Below are 15934 nucleotides of genomic sequence, written 5' to 3'. Positions count from 1 at the left end.
TAAGGTGCCACAAGTACTCCTTTTCTTTTTGCGAATACAGACTAACACGGCTGCTACTCTGAAACCTGTGAATGCTAGTTATGGTAACAGTTTTTCTACAACCTTTTAAAATAAGTCAGAATAGGGAAATGTTGTAAAGGGCGAATTCTGAAGGAGAAAGACAAGACTCAAGGCAGGTTTTGCTTAAATGAAGGATAAGTAATGGAGTCTTATACGTCCTCCCTCCAAAAATATACTGCTGTCAATTCCTTTCCACATACACCCCATATAGCCTTAGTCAAAGATTAATCACTGTGCAAACACTAAATGAGGAGCTGAGCACTGAGTATCACAAACAGAAGGGCTATTGCTTCGGCAGCTCCCTCCTTCTCTCCAAAATACTGTTTTTCCTAGGTGTGGCATTTTCAAATTGAGATAGCAAAAACAGAATAGCACCATGGATCAGAATTGGTGAAGGAAACACTGCTTACCCTGAAGAAAGAAGATGAGAAAATAGACAAAGTACAGAGATGAGTCCTGGAGAAGGTGACCTGAATTACAGCAGTTCTTGGGGCGGTACCCATGGAGGGTTGCCCTCCAAGTACATAATTAGTGCCAAGCCTGAGAAAAGAAACACTGTTACTAAGTTAATGCAGCAAAGGGAGATAGGAATTAGGGAGGAGGTTAAATTTGGTTTATTGAGTACAGACACAATAAAGATGGAAGAAGGAGGCTTTCTCCATCCACACTTAAGTTCTGGTGAGGATCAAAAGAAGCCATTTTAGAGACATTATAGATCATCTCAAGGAATCTCTGTTTGGTAGAACAGTAAGGCCTAAATAATGTAGATTGCTTCCAGATAAAGACAGTTCTGCCTTAAGGATGACACAAAGTTGGCTTTGTTTTTAAATAATTAAACCAAATACTTTTAGCCCCCAGCCTCTGTGTTTGAGTAAGATACATGTTCTGTGCTGCTGATCATGTGAGATACATCCCAATCTCATATGGTCAGAAGCTTGTATCCCTGCTGGTGTATTTTGATCACTTCAATGACAATTTAACAGACTGTGACATTACAGAAAGTGCAGGGTAGGACCAGAAATAAAAGGGATTAAGATTCCAAATCACCAACAGAGTAAATGTAGTGATAGAAATACACTTACATTTTGTTATAGATTTGGGATCTTAAAGGAGTTTGTTTAAACAAAGAAACTTTGCTTTTTATCTTGAAGATCATGTTACATTGAAGAGCTCTGGCTGCTTGAGTTAGGCCTGGCTGGCACATGAGGCACACCTGGAAGAAAGCAGTAGATACAAAAAGAAGTGTTTAGGCTGGATGGCCCATTCGGAAACTAGAGGGGAAAAAAGTTGTTAAATTAAAAGGGATGGGGGGGTAAAATATTAAAAAAACATAATGGTGAAGAAAAGAGTTGGAACAGCCTTTGCTCATACACCAAATCATTGACCTCAGTCTCTCAGCCTCACAATAGTTAACTAGGACTTTCATAATTACTTTAGAAAGTCAGGAACGGTATAGCTCACCTCACTTCAATGACAAATGTTGCTATGGTATGCCTTGATTTGCTTAAGTGGACGTTACAAGGATTACACGATGCAACAAATTATTGATCGTTGCAACGTTAAGGACAAACAGGTTTCAAAACAAGAGGCTTTCAAGTTAATAGTACTGATGTATCACTTGAATGCTTACTATTGATTGTTCCTAGACAGACAGGCTCTGAGGAGTACTAATTATTTTACATTTATTGCATTATAAACTTGGGGAGCTACCTCACGTTTTATACAGATGAGTGTTAAAAAAAAGAGCAAAACTTCAATGTCAGTACCGTTCCCTAAAACAGGAAAGTCTTTGTGTGATAAACAATTTTTATTTAGCACATATACAGCGATATGGCTTATCTTAAAAAGAGATTACTTAAAATTAACACATTTAAGTGTGATCATTCCCCTAAAAGTAAGTCTTAAAATGGGCCCCAAAATGTTCCCCGTAACCCTCCAAATTAAGAGCTACAACAGTTTTAAAATCCTAGTTACAAGGGACTATTCTATTTGATAGTGATAAGGTGGGTGAGGTAATATTTTTTACTGGACCAACAGAAGAGACAGTCTTTCGAGCTGCAGTTAATTCAATTCTATTCTTTTGAACTGGCAAGAAGTGTGAAATGATAAGAACCTTCATCTTTCTCATGAAGAATAAAAAAACCCTTTTTAATTTCTGTATTTTAGAACAGACTTATTTAACAGCAAATTGGTGTAACAATTTAACACATTTTGGTTTGTATTCTTCTCCATCCCATAGAGTAAAAACACAGCACTATTCATTTCACTGTTGCATCTCTGATGACTTCCTCCCCTATCTAATTTCACCTGCTTCCCACCCAAACTCCTCCTTTCCCCAATCTGCAGTGTGGCCAATATGTTTCCAGAACTGGAACAGAAGCGGGTTGTAGAAATGAGATCCCTTCAGGCATCTAATACCACTCAATTGACAGAAGTCAAAATGTCATGAAGGACTCACAATCTTGACAGCCCAGGAAGCAAGAAACTAAACCCAGATCTTCAACATAACAGTGAAAGTGATAGGCCAATCGGCTGGAAAGCTTAAATATACATACAAACTTAAATTTTTCATTCATTCCATTTACACTTCCCTGTACTGAGCTTTAGAGAATTTTGCCCAATAACTGAATATACTATTGACTACCAGAGACAAGAACTTACATTATTCTAAGCACTGGGGCCTAGTTTCTTAAACTCATGTAAGTTTAATTCAAATAAATACATGTTTAAATACATATATTTCCCTAATGAAATAAAAGCAGCACAAAATATTTTACAAATTAAATAAATCTCTCTGAATATATATGTACCATACATACTGGAGCAGTTTCTAAGCCATTTTTCTCTTAAAGCATGATTCAGTTCCCACTACAGACAATGGAAAGACCTGAGGGGGACTCCACGTATGAATGTCTGGGTAGTTTAATGACAGGTCTGCCTTTGGGGGTACAGTTCTGCAATGTGTGGATGATCTTCACATAACCCTCTCTCAGTCCACAAATCTAGCTCTCCATGGAAGATCTTCTATGGGGTTAGTGGGTAAGGAGATATCCCCAGAGGCAGTATTCTCTTTATCTGTTACTCCTAGGGGAATTCTGCGCCACTGCGCATGAACAGAATTCACGTCCCCCACAGATTATTTTTCTCTGCAGAAAACACACTCTGCCTGAGAGGCACTGCAATTATGCCTTTCGCCCACCATGCGCTGCTGTGGCACCAGAACAGAGGGCAGCCAGCTCACTGACAGTAGCAGTCAGCAGCCAATAGGGAGGAGAGGCTGGGTTCCTCACAGCACCCTGCCTGCGGGGCCAGGTGAGAAGGCATGGGAAATGGGGGGTGGGGACAGAGTGGGGCACAGGGGGATGCTGGGAGGTCACAGACTGGGGCTTAGAAGGGATAGTGCTGGGGACAGAGTGGGGCGGGTGCTGAATGGGAGTGGGGATGGGGTGGCTGAACGGGGATGTAGGGCCACATGGGGATGCGGGGAGATGTGCTGGACTGAATGGGAGACACTAGGGGTCAGACAGGGTCTGCACGTGGGAGGCTCCCCAACTCCCTAACAATCCCTTCCACCCCCAAAAAAACCTGTTCCATACTTCTCCCACCCACATCCAACAACCCTCCAGGTTCACTACCAGGCTCCTTTCCAGCAATTGCTTCCCTCTTGCTCAGCTCCTCCATTACCATTGATTCCCCTAAGCCTTTGTACTGTTTCTGAGGGATGCAGGAAATATGTGTCTGTATTGTAGTTTAAATGAATTATTACTCAAAGTTATATATTAATATGCCTACTAAGTAATCTATTTGTCAAAAAACATTTCCTGAATCTTTTTTGTTGTCCATATTGTTACGGACATACTTGTTGGCAGGTATTTTGAAATAAATTACCAAAATAATTGAACTGGTGTGATTATATTGTGCTACTCTGACAAATAAAATATGTAGAATTTTAAAATATCGTGTGCAGAATTTTTAATTTTTTGGTGAAGAATTCCATCAGGAGTAATCAGTGGCCTCCCCACCAGTATCCAAGTGGGAGGAGAAAATATGGCCCTATGTATTTATGCAGGTTTATACAAACAGTCCCCTCCAACTGTGTGCTCCGGTGTATGGTGCCATGGCAGGAAAACTGAATGGATGATCAGGAGCAGGACTGTTAAAAGTTAATTTTAAAAAGGTAGTTTACGACAAGTTACTAAAATCATGGATTACTCTGCCACTGATTATTTATTATTTCTGCATTTTGGGTTCTGCATAGGATGACCATGGCTATGCTGATGCCATGGTACTACACACAGGACAAAAAAGAAAAGGAACATTCTATAATAAAAGCAGTCCACATTTACTTTTTGGCCTACAGAGTAATTTGGCCTACAAATTACTTCTAAGGATTGTTTTTTTTTCTTGCTTAAAAACTGTGACCAATCAGTTGCTTTAGTATCTTGACTCCAAACAATTAAGCTGAAGCAAAATATGTTGCATATTTCCATTCAGTTTCAGAATGCTGCAATGAGAACGTAACATTTCTAAACACTTGGAGGTTTCAGTTGAAAGAAATTGTCACATATAAATGAAGATTTTGACATTATAAAAGTACAGCAGAACAGGCAACAGGAAGACCGTGGGGAGCTGGAAACAGACCTACTCCATAACACAAACCAGCAGCAGGGAAACACTCAGAAACACAGGAGCTTTATAGCCCTCCAGAGCTCTTAAAGGGGAATGACTCAGGGCTGTATGGACTCTAAACCCCCTCTCAAGTCACCAGTAAGATGAAGAGCACAGGTCCTTCACCCCATTCTTTATTTTTAGTCAATGCTCAAAGAGAAATGAAAAAAAGTCAAGTGCAGTCAAGCTGCAACGCAAGTAAAATACCACAATGTTAACAATCTACAGTCTGTTGCATCTTTACATTTCAAACATTCTGCATTTTAGACCTTCACTACACATTTCTGAGGTTACTGCTTCAAACTTAGTCTTTCAGAGAGATTGAGCAATATGAACACAATCAGTTATTAGGTTTTTCCCTACATCGCCAAGCACCTGACTCAGTGCATCTTCAGGCACTCTATCTACATTCCCCTCTACACCCCTGGATATTATATCCCTTCTGAGCACACCACATAAGGCTTTTTCTTCCTTCCCCTAAGTTCCATCCCTGGCCTGTGTCAGGAAAGGGATAGGCTGGAGAAGAAGATATATTTCCCAACATATAAACTCAGAAATAAAACATTTGGTGGTATTTGGGCTTTACAAAAAGGATGAAATACGATAAAGTATCAAGAATTAGCCAATTTTCTTTAAAAAAATTAAATATTGGCAATAAAAGACAGAAGGTGCATTTTCCAAAAAAACCTAAGCAACTTTAAAAGAATTTATAGGATTTGTGCACCTATATCAGCTAAGGGATTTTAGAAACACCCACCCAGAAGATTTTTGTGCAGCAAAGGAATAAAAATCTCTTAGGGGCCTTTCCTGTCACATCGATCACTTTGTTGGGAAAAAAAAAGTTTGGGTAATCTCTATATAGTAAAGAAAAATGTCAAGAGCAACACCAGGAAGTCAAACTCTTAGCCCTCTCCAGCACCACTTTTTAAAATAAGGGGGGGAAGTATCATTCTTCGTATTTTAAGGACTGCATATGGGAAAATGATAAAAAACAAAACGTAGCAATTCAATTTATGGTAAAAGGTTAAATACTTACTGCGTAAGAGCCTATGAGGAATGCAGCATTTGCTTGTTTTTTCTGATCAAAGCCAGTATAATGAATTATTTTCTTCCTTATCAATGTAAATGACTGCATCAAGAAATGAACAACAGGGTTATAATTTGGCACTTTGAACATAAATCTGCATAGCCTGATAAAAATAAGTTTGAAATCACTGCAGCAGAACAGCCAACTACACACAGAAATTGGCCTCATTGGAAATAAGATTTCCAAAATTAATTCCAATGCCTTTCTGGTTAAGTTATGATCAAATGTGTTTTTCCATTTTCAATCCTGAGAAGCGCTCAGCATCCAGGCAGGATCAGGGTTTCAGTGTAATGGTCGATAACAAAGCATCAAGTCTGCTGAAAACCTAGTTACACTGCACCATGTTAAGCCATTCTAAATGAGAGTGGCAGAGTGAACATTTTTACAAAATTTCAAATATAATTTTTAGGGCTGTCAAGCGATTAATCGCATTGTTAAACCACAACAGAATACCATTTATTTAAATATTTTTAGATGTTTTCTACATTTTCAAATATATTAATTTCAATTACAACACAGGACACAAAGTGTACAATTCTCACTTTATATTTATTTTTGATTACAAATATTTGTGCTATAAAAACAAAAGAAATATTATTTTTAAGTTTACCTCACACAAGTACTGTAACGCAATCGGTCATGAAAGTTGACCTTACAAATGTAGAATTATGTACAAAAAAATAACTGCATTAAAAAATAAAACAAGGTAAAACTTTAGAGCCTACAAGTCCACTCAGTCCTACTTCTTGTTCAGCCAGTCACTCAGACAAACAAGTTTGTTTACATTTGCAGGAGATAATGCTCCCCACTTCTTATTTACAATGTCACCTTAAAGTGAGAACAGGCATTCACATGGCACCGTTGTAACCAGTGCTGCAAGATATTTACGTGCCAGATGAGCTAAAGATTCATATGTCTCTTCATGCTTCAACCACCATTCCAGAGAACATGAATCCATGCTGAAGGTGGTCTGCTTGATAACGATCCAAGGCGGAGTGGACTGACGCATGTTCATTTTCATCATCTGAGTCAGATGCCACTAGCAGATGGTTGATATTCTTTTTTGGTGGTTTGGGTTCTGTAGTTTCTGCATCTGAGTATTGCTCTTTTAAGACTTCTGAAAGCATGCTCCACACCTCATCCCTCTCAGATTTTGGAAGGCACTTCTTAAACCTTGGATCGAGTGCTGGAGCGATCTTCAGAAATCTCACATTGGTACCTTCTTTGCATTTTGTCAAATCTGCAGTGAAAGTGTTCTTAAAATGAAGATCTGCTGGGTCATTACATGAGACTACTATAACATGAAATATATGGCAGAATGTGGATAAAACAGAACAGGAGACATACAATTCTCCCTCAAAGAGTTCAGTCACAAATTTTATTAATGCATTTTTTTTTTTTAAACAAGTGTCATCAGCATGAAAGCATGTCCTCTGGAATGGTGACTGAAGCATGAAGGGGCATATGAATGTTTAGCATATCTGGCATGTAAATACCTTGCAACTGTGGCTACAAAAGTGCCATGTGAATGCCTGTTCTCACTTTCAGGTGACATTGTAAATAAGAAGCAGGCAGCATTATCTCCCGTAAATGTAAATAAACTTGTTTGGCTGAACATGAAGTAGGACGGAGTGGACTTGTAGGCTCTAAAGCTTTACATTGTTTTGTTTTTGAGTGCAGTTACATAAAAAAAAAAAAATCTACATTTGTAAATTGCACTTTCACGATAAAGAGATTGCATTATGGTACTTGTATGAGGTGAACTGTAAAATACTATTTCTTTTGTTTATCATTTTCACAGTGCAAATATTTGTAATAAAAATAATATAAATGAGCTCTCTACACTTTGTGTTTCGTGTTGTAATTGAAATCAAAATATTTGAAAGTGTAGAAAACATCTAAAAATATTTAATAAATTTCAATTAGTATTCTATTAACAGTGCAATTAAAACTGTTATTAATTTTTTTAATTGTGATTAATTTTTTTAAGTTAATCACGTGAGTTAACTGCAATTAATCGACAGCCCTAATAATTTTCATTATGAAAAATAGTAATTTTATGATGAAGGGAAAAGCTACTGTGTTCTTTTTGGTGGTATTTTCTTCAGTTATTTTAACTATTTCAACACTGATATTAAATGTTATATTGAAAAATTAGAAATTTGTAATAATTTAAAACAGACATACAAGTAAATATTTTTCAAAAACTCCAAAAATTCAAACGTATGTTTCCACAACCAACTTTAACTCCTGCCCTGCATACTTGCCCAATCTCCTCCTCTCTTCTAATGTGGTATTTGAATCCCGTGCTGCCAGTTCATTCTCATTAGTCCCATTAGTCTCATTTTTCAGCATTAACATTGCCTTTTCACAAGTTCCTGGCAGCTCACAATTTCTACATGAGCTGAAACTCATGCTGAAATTCTGGCTGCATCCACCAGAGACAGCTGCTGAGAGCCTAAGCTGCAGGCAATAGGTTGAAGTCCCAGCTGCTACCAGCAGAGGCTGCTGCTCTAACTGCTGCCTTCTTCAGTTGCAGCCCCTATTCCGGCTCCTCCAGAACCTCCTGCTGTGGTTCTGGCTGCACTTCTCCCCACACTTGTTCATCTTTGCACACACTATCTGTGGCCCCACTAAGTCATGAGATCTCCTCATCAACCACCTCCTGGCACTAGCCAAAGTAGCCATTTACACCACCAGGAAGAGGATGGTAGATGAGGGGGTGCTCTGTGACTGTGGGGCTGACTTCCACTCCTCCCTGGTCTCACACATCCCGGCAGAGTTCCTCTGGGCAGCATCCACTGGCTCCCTTGTCACCTTCGAAGAACAGCGGGTGCTGTCCGGGGTTCTCTGCTTGGTGTCCCTATCGGGTTCCCTTCATTTAGCCCTGTAACCTCACTCCTGTCCCTGTTATATCTTTAGTTGTCCCCCATATTTAACTGAGATCCCGGACCTTGTGGATCTTCCCCTTAGGCTGAGGGCGGTCCTTTAGTAGTGGGCGGGCTCCACCCGCCCATCTCCAGGATCCCAACAGACTGCTACCTTCTTCAGAGTCTTTACTCCTCTCTGCTTTTGCTGTCCGTGCAGAGTACAGGTGCAGCAGTCCATGAGGACAGGCAAAGAAAAAGGGAGCTGGATCGGGACCAACATGTAGCTCCTACCCACCAACAGTTAGAGTAGCAATGGTGAGCAATGGGCAGAGGGAGAAAGGATTCAAGGAGTATGTGTCCCCACATCCCCTTCTCTCCAGCCTGTCGGGTGTAGACTGTAGCCCAGTTGCACTCTCTCCTCCTTTCTGTCTCCCACCATCAAAATCCTATATGGAGAGAAATTGTGTGTGGGCAATACATGGGGACAGAGGGAAGGACAGGGAGCTGGGCAGGGGCAGTATCTCCGAGTTGCTAATTCTCACTATTTTAATTGCAAGTCTTGGGATATTTCAGGGGGTTCTCTTAAAGCTCTTTTAGTCTAAAAATTACATTAGACACTCAGCTTTTCATTTAAAAAAAAAAGTTTCTAGGTGATGGAGAAAACCTTGAACACGTGAACCCTAAAGGCTCAAAGCCAGGACACAAGAACAAACTACCCCAAATTTACTCATTAAAAGCTCATCATTTGGCAGGTGGAGGGGGGGGACAGACCCATGATTTTTGAACACTTGGAATTAGCAATCCTGATATCCTGAAGGGAGGAGGGAGTCCAGAGAATGCACAGCATGAGGCAGGGTAGTGCCCACTGGACAGTGGGAGCTGCAGGGAGCCTAGGACAATACTTTGGGAAGGGATTAGCCCCACCTATTAGCCAAAAAGAAAAGAAGGTCTCCCAATTTGTATTTATTACACATTAGGAATTCCCATCTGAAATATGCAAACACAAATAGGGACAATTCCATCCACTATTTCAAATATCTGAAAACAAATCATAAATCCAATGCAAGTTTAAAAAAAAAAATCTTGCTTTTTTAAACTAGTCATATGAATATTTTTGTCTGTCTAATGGTTTTAGAGCTTGTGGAGTTGGCAATACTGTGAATTTTATTAGGAAGTTAGAAGTATGTGCTCTATTACAATCAGTAAGTATAACAGACGTTGAATAATGTAGACTGGATTCTCCAACTCAATGGAACAAGGGCTATAAGATGATTTATGGCTAGCAGTCTGAAGCTTCCCTGCATCCGAGTATTTTGGCAAAATTTAAGTCTATCAGACCTGCTGAGACCGGCCTACTGCTGCTATTGCCCATGACTCAGAGGCAGGCACTGCTCCTCTCTCTTTTCCCGTTTACACAAATATGTTCCCAGTATTTCTTAAACTGCCTGGCTGGAGGAGACATTCCTCCCTCCCCTTCAGCAAAACTTTCACTCCAAGGAAAGTTTATGGACATTGGGGGCATAGAAAAGGGTAACTGTATTGGCTCACATACTGATAGAGAATGCTGTCAGTTTCTACTGGTGGCACTGCTGATAAATGCCATGAAGTCTAGAATGGGTATAGGAAAGAAATTTTAGGAGATTAAGATTATACTGCAGCCTCTACCCACCCCTGAAAGTGAATGAAGGAAAAAATGAACACCACTAGAAACAAAAACTGAAACAGCAGCTCTGGGTGGCTGTTACTGGAGGATATGGGCAGGCAAGAGGCAACACCAGTGATGACAACAAGTGAGATAGGAATTCTGGGATTTCCCCCATAAAGTTAGAAAAAGTAGCCATAAACACAATAACTCCCATTACAAATTCATATTTTGAAGCTATGCACTGAAAGGGAGGGTTCTATAGAGTATCAGAACTTTAGCAATGTTTTTAAACCTCTACTAGGACCCGTATGAGATTTCAAAATAGCTATATGAAATTACTCCAACATTTTTCACTTACCAATCATAGTCCTATACACTAGAGATAAAAATTTTCATAAGCACCCCAGTCCCAGTTTCAAAAGGGAGATAGCCAAGGGTCCTTGACAAGATTTTGGGTAAAATTTTCAAAATAGTCTAAATTTTTACTGCAAGCTATTTCTGTGATATAGCTTGATCAGAAACCTTAGAATAATTTTCAAAATATGAATTACATCCATATTTTTAAAGTCCTAAATCAGAAACCACTTGTGTTTGAATCACCTCAAATTTTGATAAACCACCATCCAACTCCATGATATACCTTGTTTGAGGGGAGACGGAACTTGATTTTCAATAGAAAATTACAACCTTACTAATGAAGTGATGGCAATATATTTTAAATGTGCACTACAAACGAACGATTTCTCTTATCAGCCCATTCTGTTAGCCAAAAATACCACAATGCTTAAAAGTGAAACAAGTCACTCAGATATCACTACGATCAGTGTAGAATGAGTTCTGCACTGAACATCCCTTTAAAACATCTAGCATTCAAGTATATTGCTCTCACAAACCAACCCATTTAAAAATAAATCACAATACAGAAACTTCTGTGGAATAATTTTCAAGCAAAATCAGGGCAAATTCTCACGGCTAAGCAAAACTACCCATTGTAGTGTATTTGGCACAATGAATCTGAAGCAGACAGCTTGACACCAGTGCTAGACAGCAAGGAACATTCACAAAATGCCAAGATTTTCCGTTAAAGACATATTGTATTGCATACTTCCAGTTTTCACAGTTCAGTGTAGGGTTTCAAAATCTGACTAATGGGCTTTTGAACAAGCAAAGAGCATATGAATTTTAGTAAGATTTTTATTTGCCTAACACGTTTTGTACTCCAACCTCTGTTAGAGGTTGACAAACTTGCACTGGATAACTTGAATTGATATAGAAAATGTAAGACTTCATTATTTCGATTTATAGAGATACTATAAAACATAACATCTACCAAGAGCCCAATTCTGAAAGGTACAGAGCGCCTCCTCAGACATAGCAAGTTACCTCAACTTAGGGTGACCAGATGTCCTGATTTTATAGGGACAGGCCCAATATTCAGGGCTTTGTCTTATATACGAACCTATTACCCCCTACTCCTGTCCTGATTTTTCACACTTGCTATCTGGTCACCCTACCTCAACTGCATGAGTAAGGGTGCTCAGTCACCTTGCAGGAGTGAGCCCTGAATATACTTTTAAAAAGCAAATGTGGCTCCCTATAGAAATGTTGTGAAGACCAAAAAATTAAAAAAATCAAAAAATTTAAAAAATCAAATTAAAACAAATCAAACAGAAGTCAAATCAAATAAATATGTCTCTCATTGAGCCCTGAAACTCACTAGACCTTGGCAGATTTCCAAGGAGACTGAATTCCAGAGGAGGGGGCCTTCTACAGAAAGAGACCTTTGCCCACTAAGAGTTCTTCTAGTTGTTTCTAACAGTACCAATACTTAGAAGTTGCAGTTTCACAATAATTACTGTACAACTACTATGTCCTAAAGGCAAATAGTTCTCCTCCTCTTACATCCCTCACTCTCTGTCTTTTCCCTCCACCCCACACACCCGCCCGAAAATATAATCTGACCAAATCTGAGAACACAAATATATACTACATACAGTTTAGTGTGTACACATCCAAAACACAAGCCTGAATGGCAATCCACATATCAATTTGAAGATATTTCTCAAACAAGGAACATTTTTTCACCTCACCATTTTTACAAATGGGCCAATTCCAATATTTTATGTCTATTTGGTACAAAACAGTTTTTACCTTTAATTTCTTATTTAGCTTGCAACAATATCTGTAAACCATTGCCAGATTGAGAGGTCCAAAATCTGCGTAGAAGCTTGTGGGGAGGGAAAGAAAGAAAACATTTTGCTTGTACATGTTTTGTAGAAATAATTTTAAAGAAATCCACATGCACCACATAAAAACTAATAATTAATGCACACATTAAATTCGGTACAACTTCTTGAAATTGCCATCCTGCATACCGTAAGTATAGTTCTGTAGTATTTCATCAGCTTTTAAAACTTTATTTTTTAAATTTATTCTACTTTCTTCTCCACACAAGACCTCCTAAAAGGTCAATGAAATGATTAAGTGAGCAAACTTTTGAAAGCTCACAGTAAGATAACTTTTTTGGCATCACGTTAGGAACTCTTGATTTTAACGACAGTGCAAAAACATGCCTTCAAAAAGAAGAAGAACGAGGAGTACTTGTGGCACCTTAGGGACTAACAAATTTATAAGTTAGTCTCCAAGGTGCCACAAGTACTCCTCATTCTTTTTGCTGATACAGACTAACACGGCTACCACTCTGAAACCTGTCACCATTCAAAAACAAGGTTAATTAATTAATTCCAAAATCTTCTGCTGGCACTATGTTTAAAAGCTATCAGATTCACATTATTTATATATTTACTCATTAATCCTCACAACATTCTACCACTGTGTATACAGAGCCCCACTGAAATACAGAAAACAAACAAAACATCACAACCTGGGTAAGGTGAGCATAGAAATTTTTAACTAAGATACTCTTATTTTTTTTCAAAAGTACTAAGGGATCTTTAATATCCACGCAGAGTATCATAAAAATAAATAATAAAAAAAAGTCAAGGTCTTATCTGAAAGACCGATGCAGTTCACTGTAGCTATTAATGTAGCTATTATGCTCGGGTCATGAAGTGCTGAGTCAGCAACTGCCAGGTTTTGACCCATCTATTATTCTAGGAAGTTTACATATTTTACCCCTGGTATTTCGGCAACTAGAAACATTCCTTCTGGCTAAATATTTCAGTTAATGCTTCTAAATTGTTTTTATCTTGTAAAGTATTCCGATATCTTCCAGTAGGAATAAGGTATAAGAAAGAAACAAAAAGGTTCTGAAATTTTTCAAGACAGAAATTGGTGGGGAGCCACCAGGCCCTCTCACGTATAAAGTCCCATTGCAAGTGAAATTAGCTGGGACTAGTACACTAGTTTTGAGAATAAACTCCATACATAAACTTCTGTAATCAGTATAGAAGTTTTAACTACCGCTAATAAAAACAGAATAAGAATTACATCACTTGCTTATTAGTGCTTTTCTTACCAATTTACGGCAACGTTCTGTAGAATACAAGAATAAGGACTGTACTTACTTCTCGTATACAAGTTCATCATCTATGCAGAAATAATGTGTATTTGCAACACCACTCTTTGGTTTTTGGCAGAGAATTGCAAAATAAAGGCGACCTGAAATGCAAGAGATTTTAAACTAATACTACCCTTAACATTACAAATTTCCACAGAAAACCTGAAATGTTGCTCTTAAATGTAATAACTTTAAATGGTCACAATTTAGTACCAAATTTTCCTTTCAGGGTTTCCAGATTAGAGGACATTATTTTTCAGGCACTAGACAACAAGGAAGACAATGATTAAGTTCAAAGGCTAGGTTTTGGTTACCAAACAGTTTAAAACTTACTTGTAATTTAGTCAAAAGCTCACTGTGGTTTTCCTTTGGCAAACAAGTTGTTCAGAGGATAACCAGAGTGCCCTCCCATAGCTGATTTGGGAGACTTTGTGTGTGTCTATATACACACACGTCTATTGACTACTACAATTCAGAGAGGAGCAAATCTGGCTCTTTGAAATCAGAAAACAACCAACCAACCAACCAGCCACACACACAAAAAATGACCTGGACACTTCTTATTACAGGAATATAAAACAAGATATTTTGAGTCTATTAGGGGTGTGCGGGTGAAGGTGGGAGGAGAGTGTAAACGTTACCAAAAGAGGAAAGTGAAGCACAGTAAAATTTGATAACCGACAATAGAAAAAGAAGGTCTCAAGTTTGGATTCTTCCTGAGAGTTCTTTGTTTGACAATGCACATGCATTTGTTACGCAATCAGTGATTTACTTATATTAACTTTTAACTAACTTAGGTAAAATATCAACAGGTTGAAAAAGGCCAGGAAGTTACAGACAGCTGCTGTCTACTGCCTTCCAAATCCACTTTACGTTAATTCATCATAGTTCCAACAAAAGAAAACGCGTTTTGTTTCAAAGAAGCGAACGCGACAAAAGCGGTGCAGTACAAGTTCCTGCCCCTTGATCACATGCACGATTGCAAAACGAGTTTCGAAAACTTGTTTCTTTAACAAACCAATGACGAAAAAAATCACTTAAACTGGCATTTTAAGTTGCTCACCTTTGATGAACTCCACAGAGGGGCGCGATTCCTTTCTGACGCTCATCACTTACAAACACTGAAAAGGGGGCCAGCCCCCACAATGTTACCGAGCCCGCAAACAGCCTGCTGCGTTTGTCACTGGAGTCTGACAGCGCTAAGGAAACGAAAGCGCCACTCCCTGCAGAGTTTTAAAGATTAAAGGGCAGCCTCGCCTCAAGGCGCATCCAAATGCGGCGTGAGCCCCGGGGTGTCTGCTCTGGGCCCCGCCGGCCAGCCGCCTCCCGCGCTCCTTCAGCAGGCACCACGGCCAGAGGTGGGTCGCCAGCGGCTGGCGGGCTCGGCCCGCATCTGTCCCCTTCCTCGAGAAAGACTTTCCAGCTCCGGAAGCTGCCTTACGGGCATTCAAACAGAAGCGTCCTCGGGCCCGAACGAGGCTGATGCGCCCACAAGACAAATCCCAGCCCCAGCCGGGGAGAAAACCCGAGCGCGGCGCGCAAGCCTCGGCAATCGCTGCCCCCGCAGGCTGTGAGCACAGAGCTCGCCAGCGAGTCCTCCCATCGCAGCAGCATTAGCCGGCAGGCGGCGCAGCCGGGCCCGGGGGGCGCCGCTCCTCTCCTCTCCGGCGTACGGAGAAAACAACTCACGAGGGGAAGGCCCACCCCGCGGGCTGTGGCTGGAGGAGAGACCGCTCCGCCTCGCAAAGCGCCTGCGGCACAGGGGCTACTGGTATTTTAAAGGGACTGCGCTTGTGACCCGGGGAGCGCTGTCCCCTTCCCAGCGCAGGACAGCAGCCCGCTCCTTGAGTGTTATTTTTAAACGAGGGCCTGTCCCCCCACATTTACGGTGTGACTATAGCCCCTTTATCAACCCACCGCGCTGCCAGCTGGGCATCTGCCTGCAGCGCACCTCTCAGAGTGTTGTGGCCCCTCTGGTGTCCCCTGCAAGCGGCGTGCTCAAAGTCCCTAAGCCCAGGGCCTTGCAAACACAACGAAGGTGCGGCTATTGTTAAAGACATTAAACTACTCATAAGCCATTTTCG

The 15934-nt window shown here is 40.1% G+C and overlaps 1 protein-coding gene across 5 annotated transcripts in view; it reads right to left on the bottom strand.

The window, feature by feature from the left end:
* Window positions 1-15449, bottom strand: part of CDC14B (cell division cycle 14B) — a 68345-nt gene extending 52896 nt beyond the window's left edge. For 2 of the 5 annotated variants that reach the window (XR_012639590.1, XM_074953138.1), the window contains exons 1-4: window positions 14914-15449; window positions 13858-13951; window positions 12482-12557; window positions 5765-5857 (exon numbers count right to left, since the gene is read on the bottom strand). Coding sequence is in view for 4 of the 5 variants with exons in the window: in XM_074953138.1 (XP_074809239.1) it covers window positions 5765-5857; window positions 12482-12557; window positions 13858-13951; window positions 14914-14959 (309 nt within the window). In the remaining variant the exon portion in view is untranslated. Of the gene's footprint in view, window positions 1-470; window positions 601-1142; window positions 1221-5764; window positions 5858-12481; window positions 12558-13857; window positions 13952-14913 lie in introns of those variants that run through there. The other 3 variants (XM_074953139.1, XM_074953141.1, XM_074953140.1) reach the window with 3 other exon arrangements.
* Between the last annotated feature and the right edge of the window lie 485 nt (window positions 15450-15934).

Source organism: Natator depressus, chromosome 5 (assembly GCF_965152275.1).
Source record: "Natator depressus isolate rNatDep1 chromosome 5, rNatDep2.hap1, whole genome shotgun sequence".
In the NCBI taxonomy this organism is placed as follows: domain Eukaryota; kingdom Metazoa; phylum Chordata; order Testudines; family Cheloniidae; genus Natator; species Natator depressus.
This window is presented reverse-complemented; position numbering and strand designations above follow the sequence as displayed.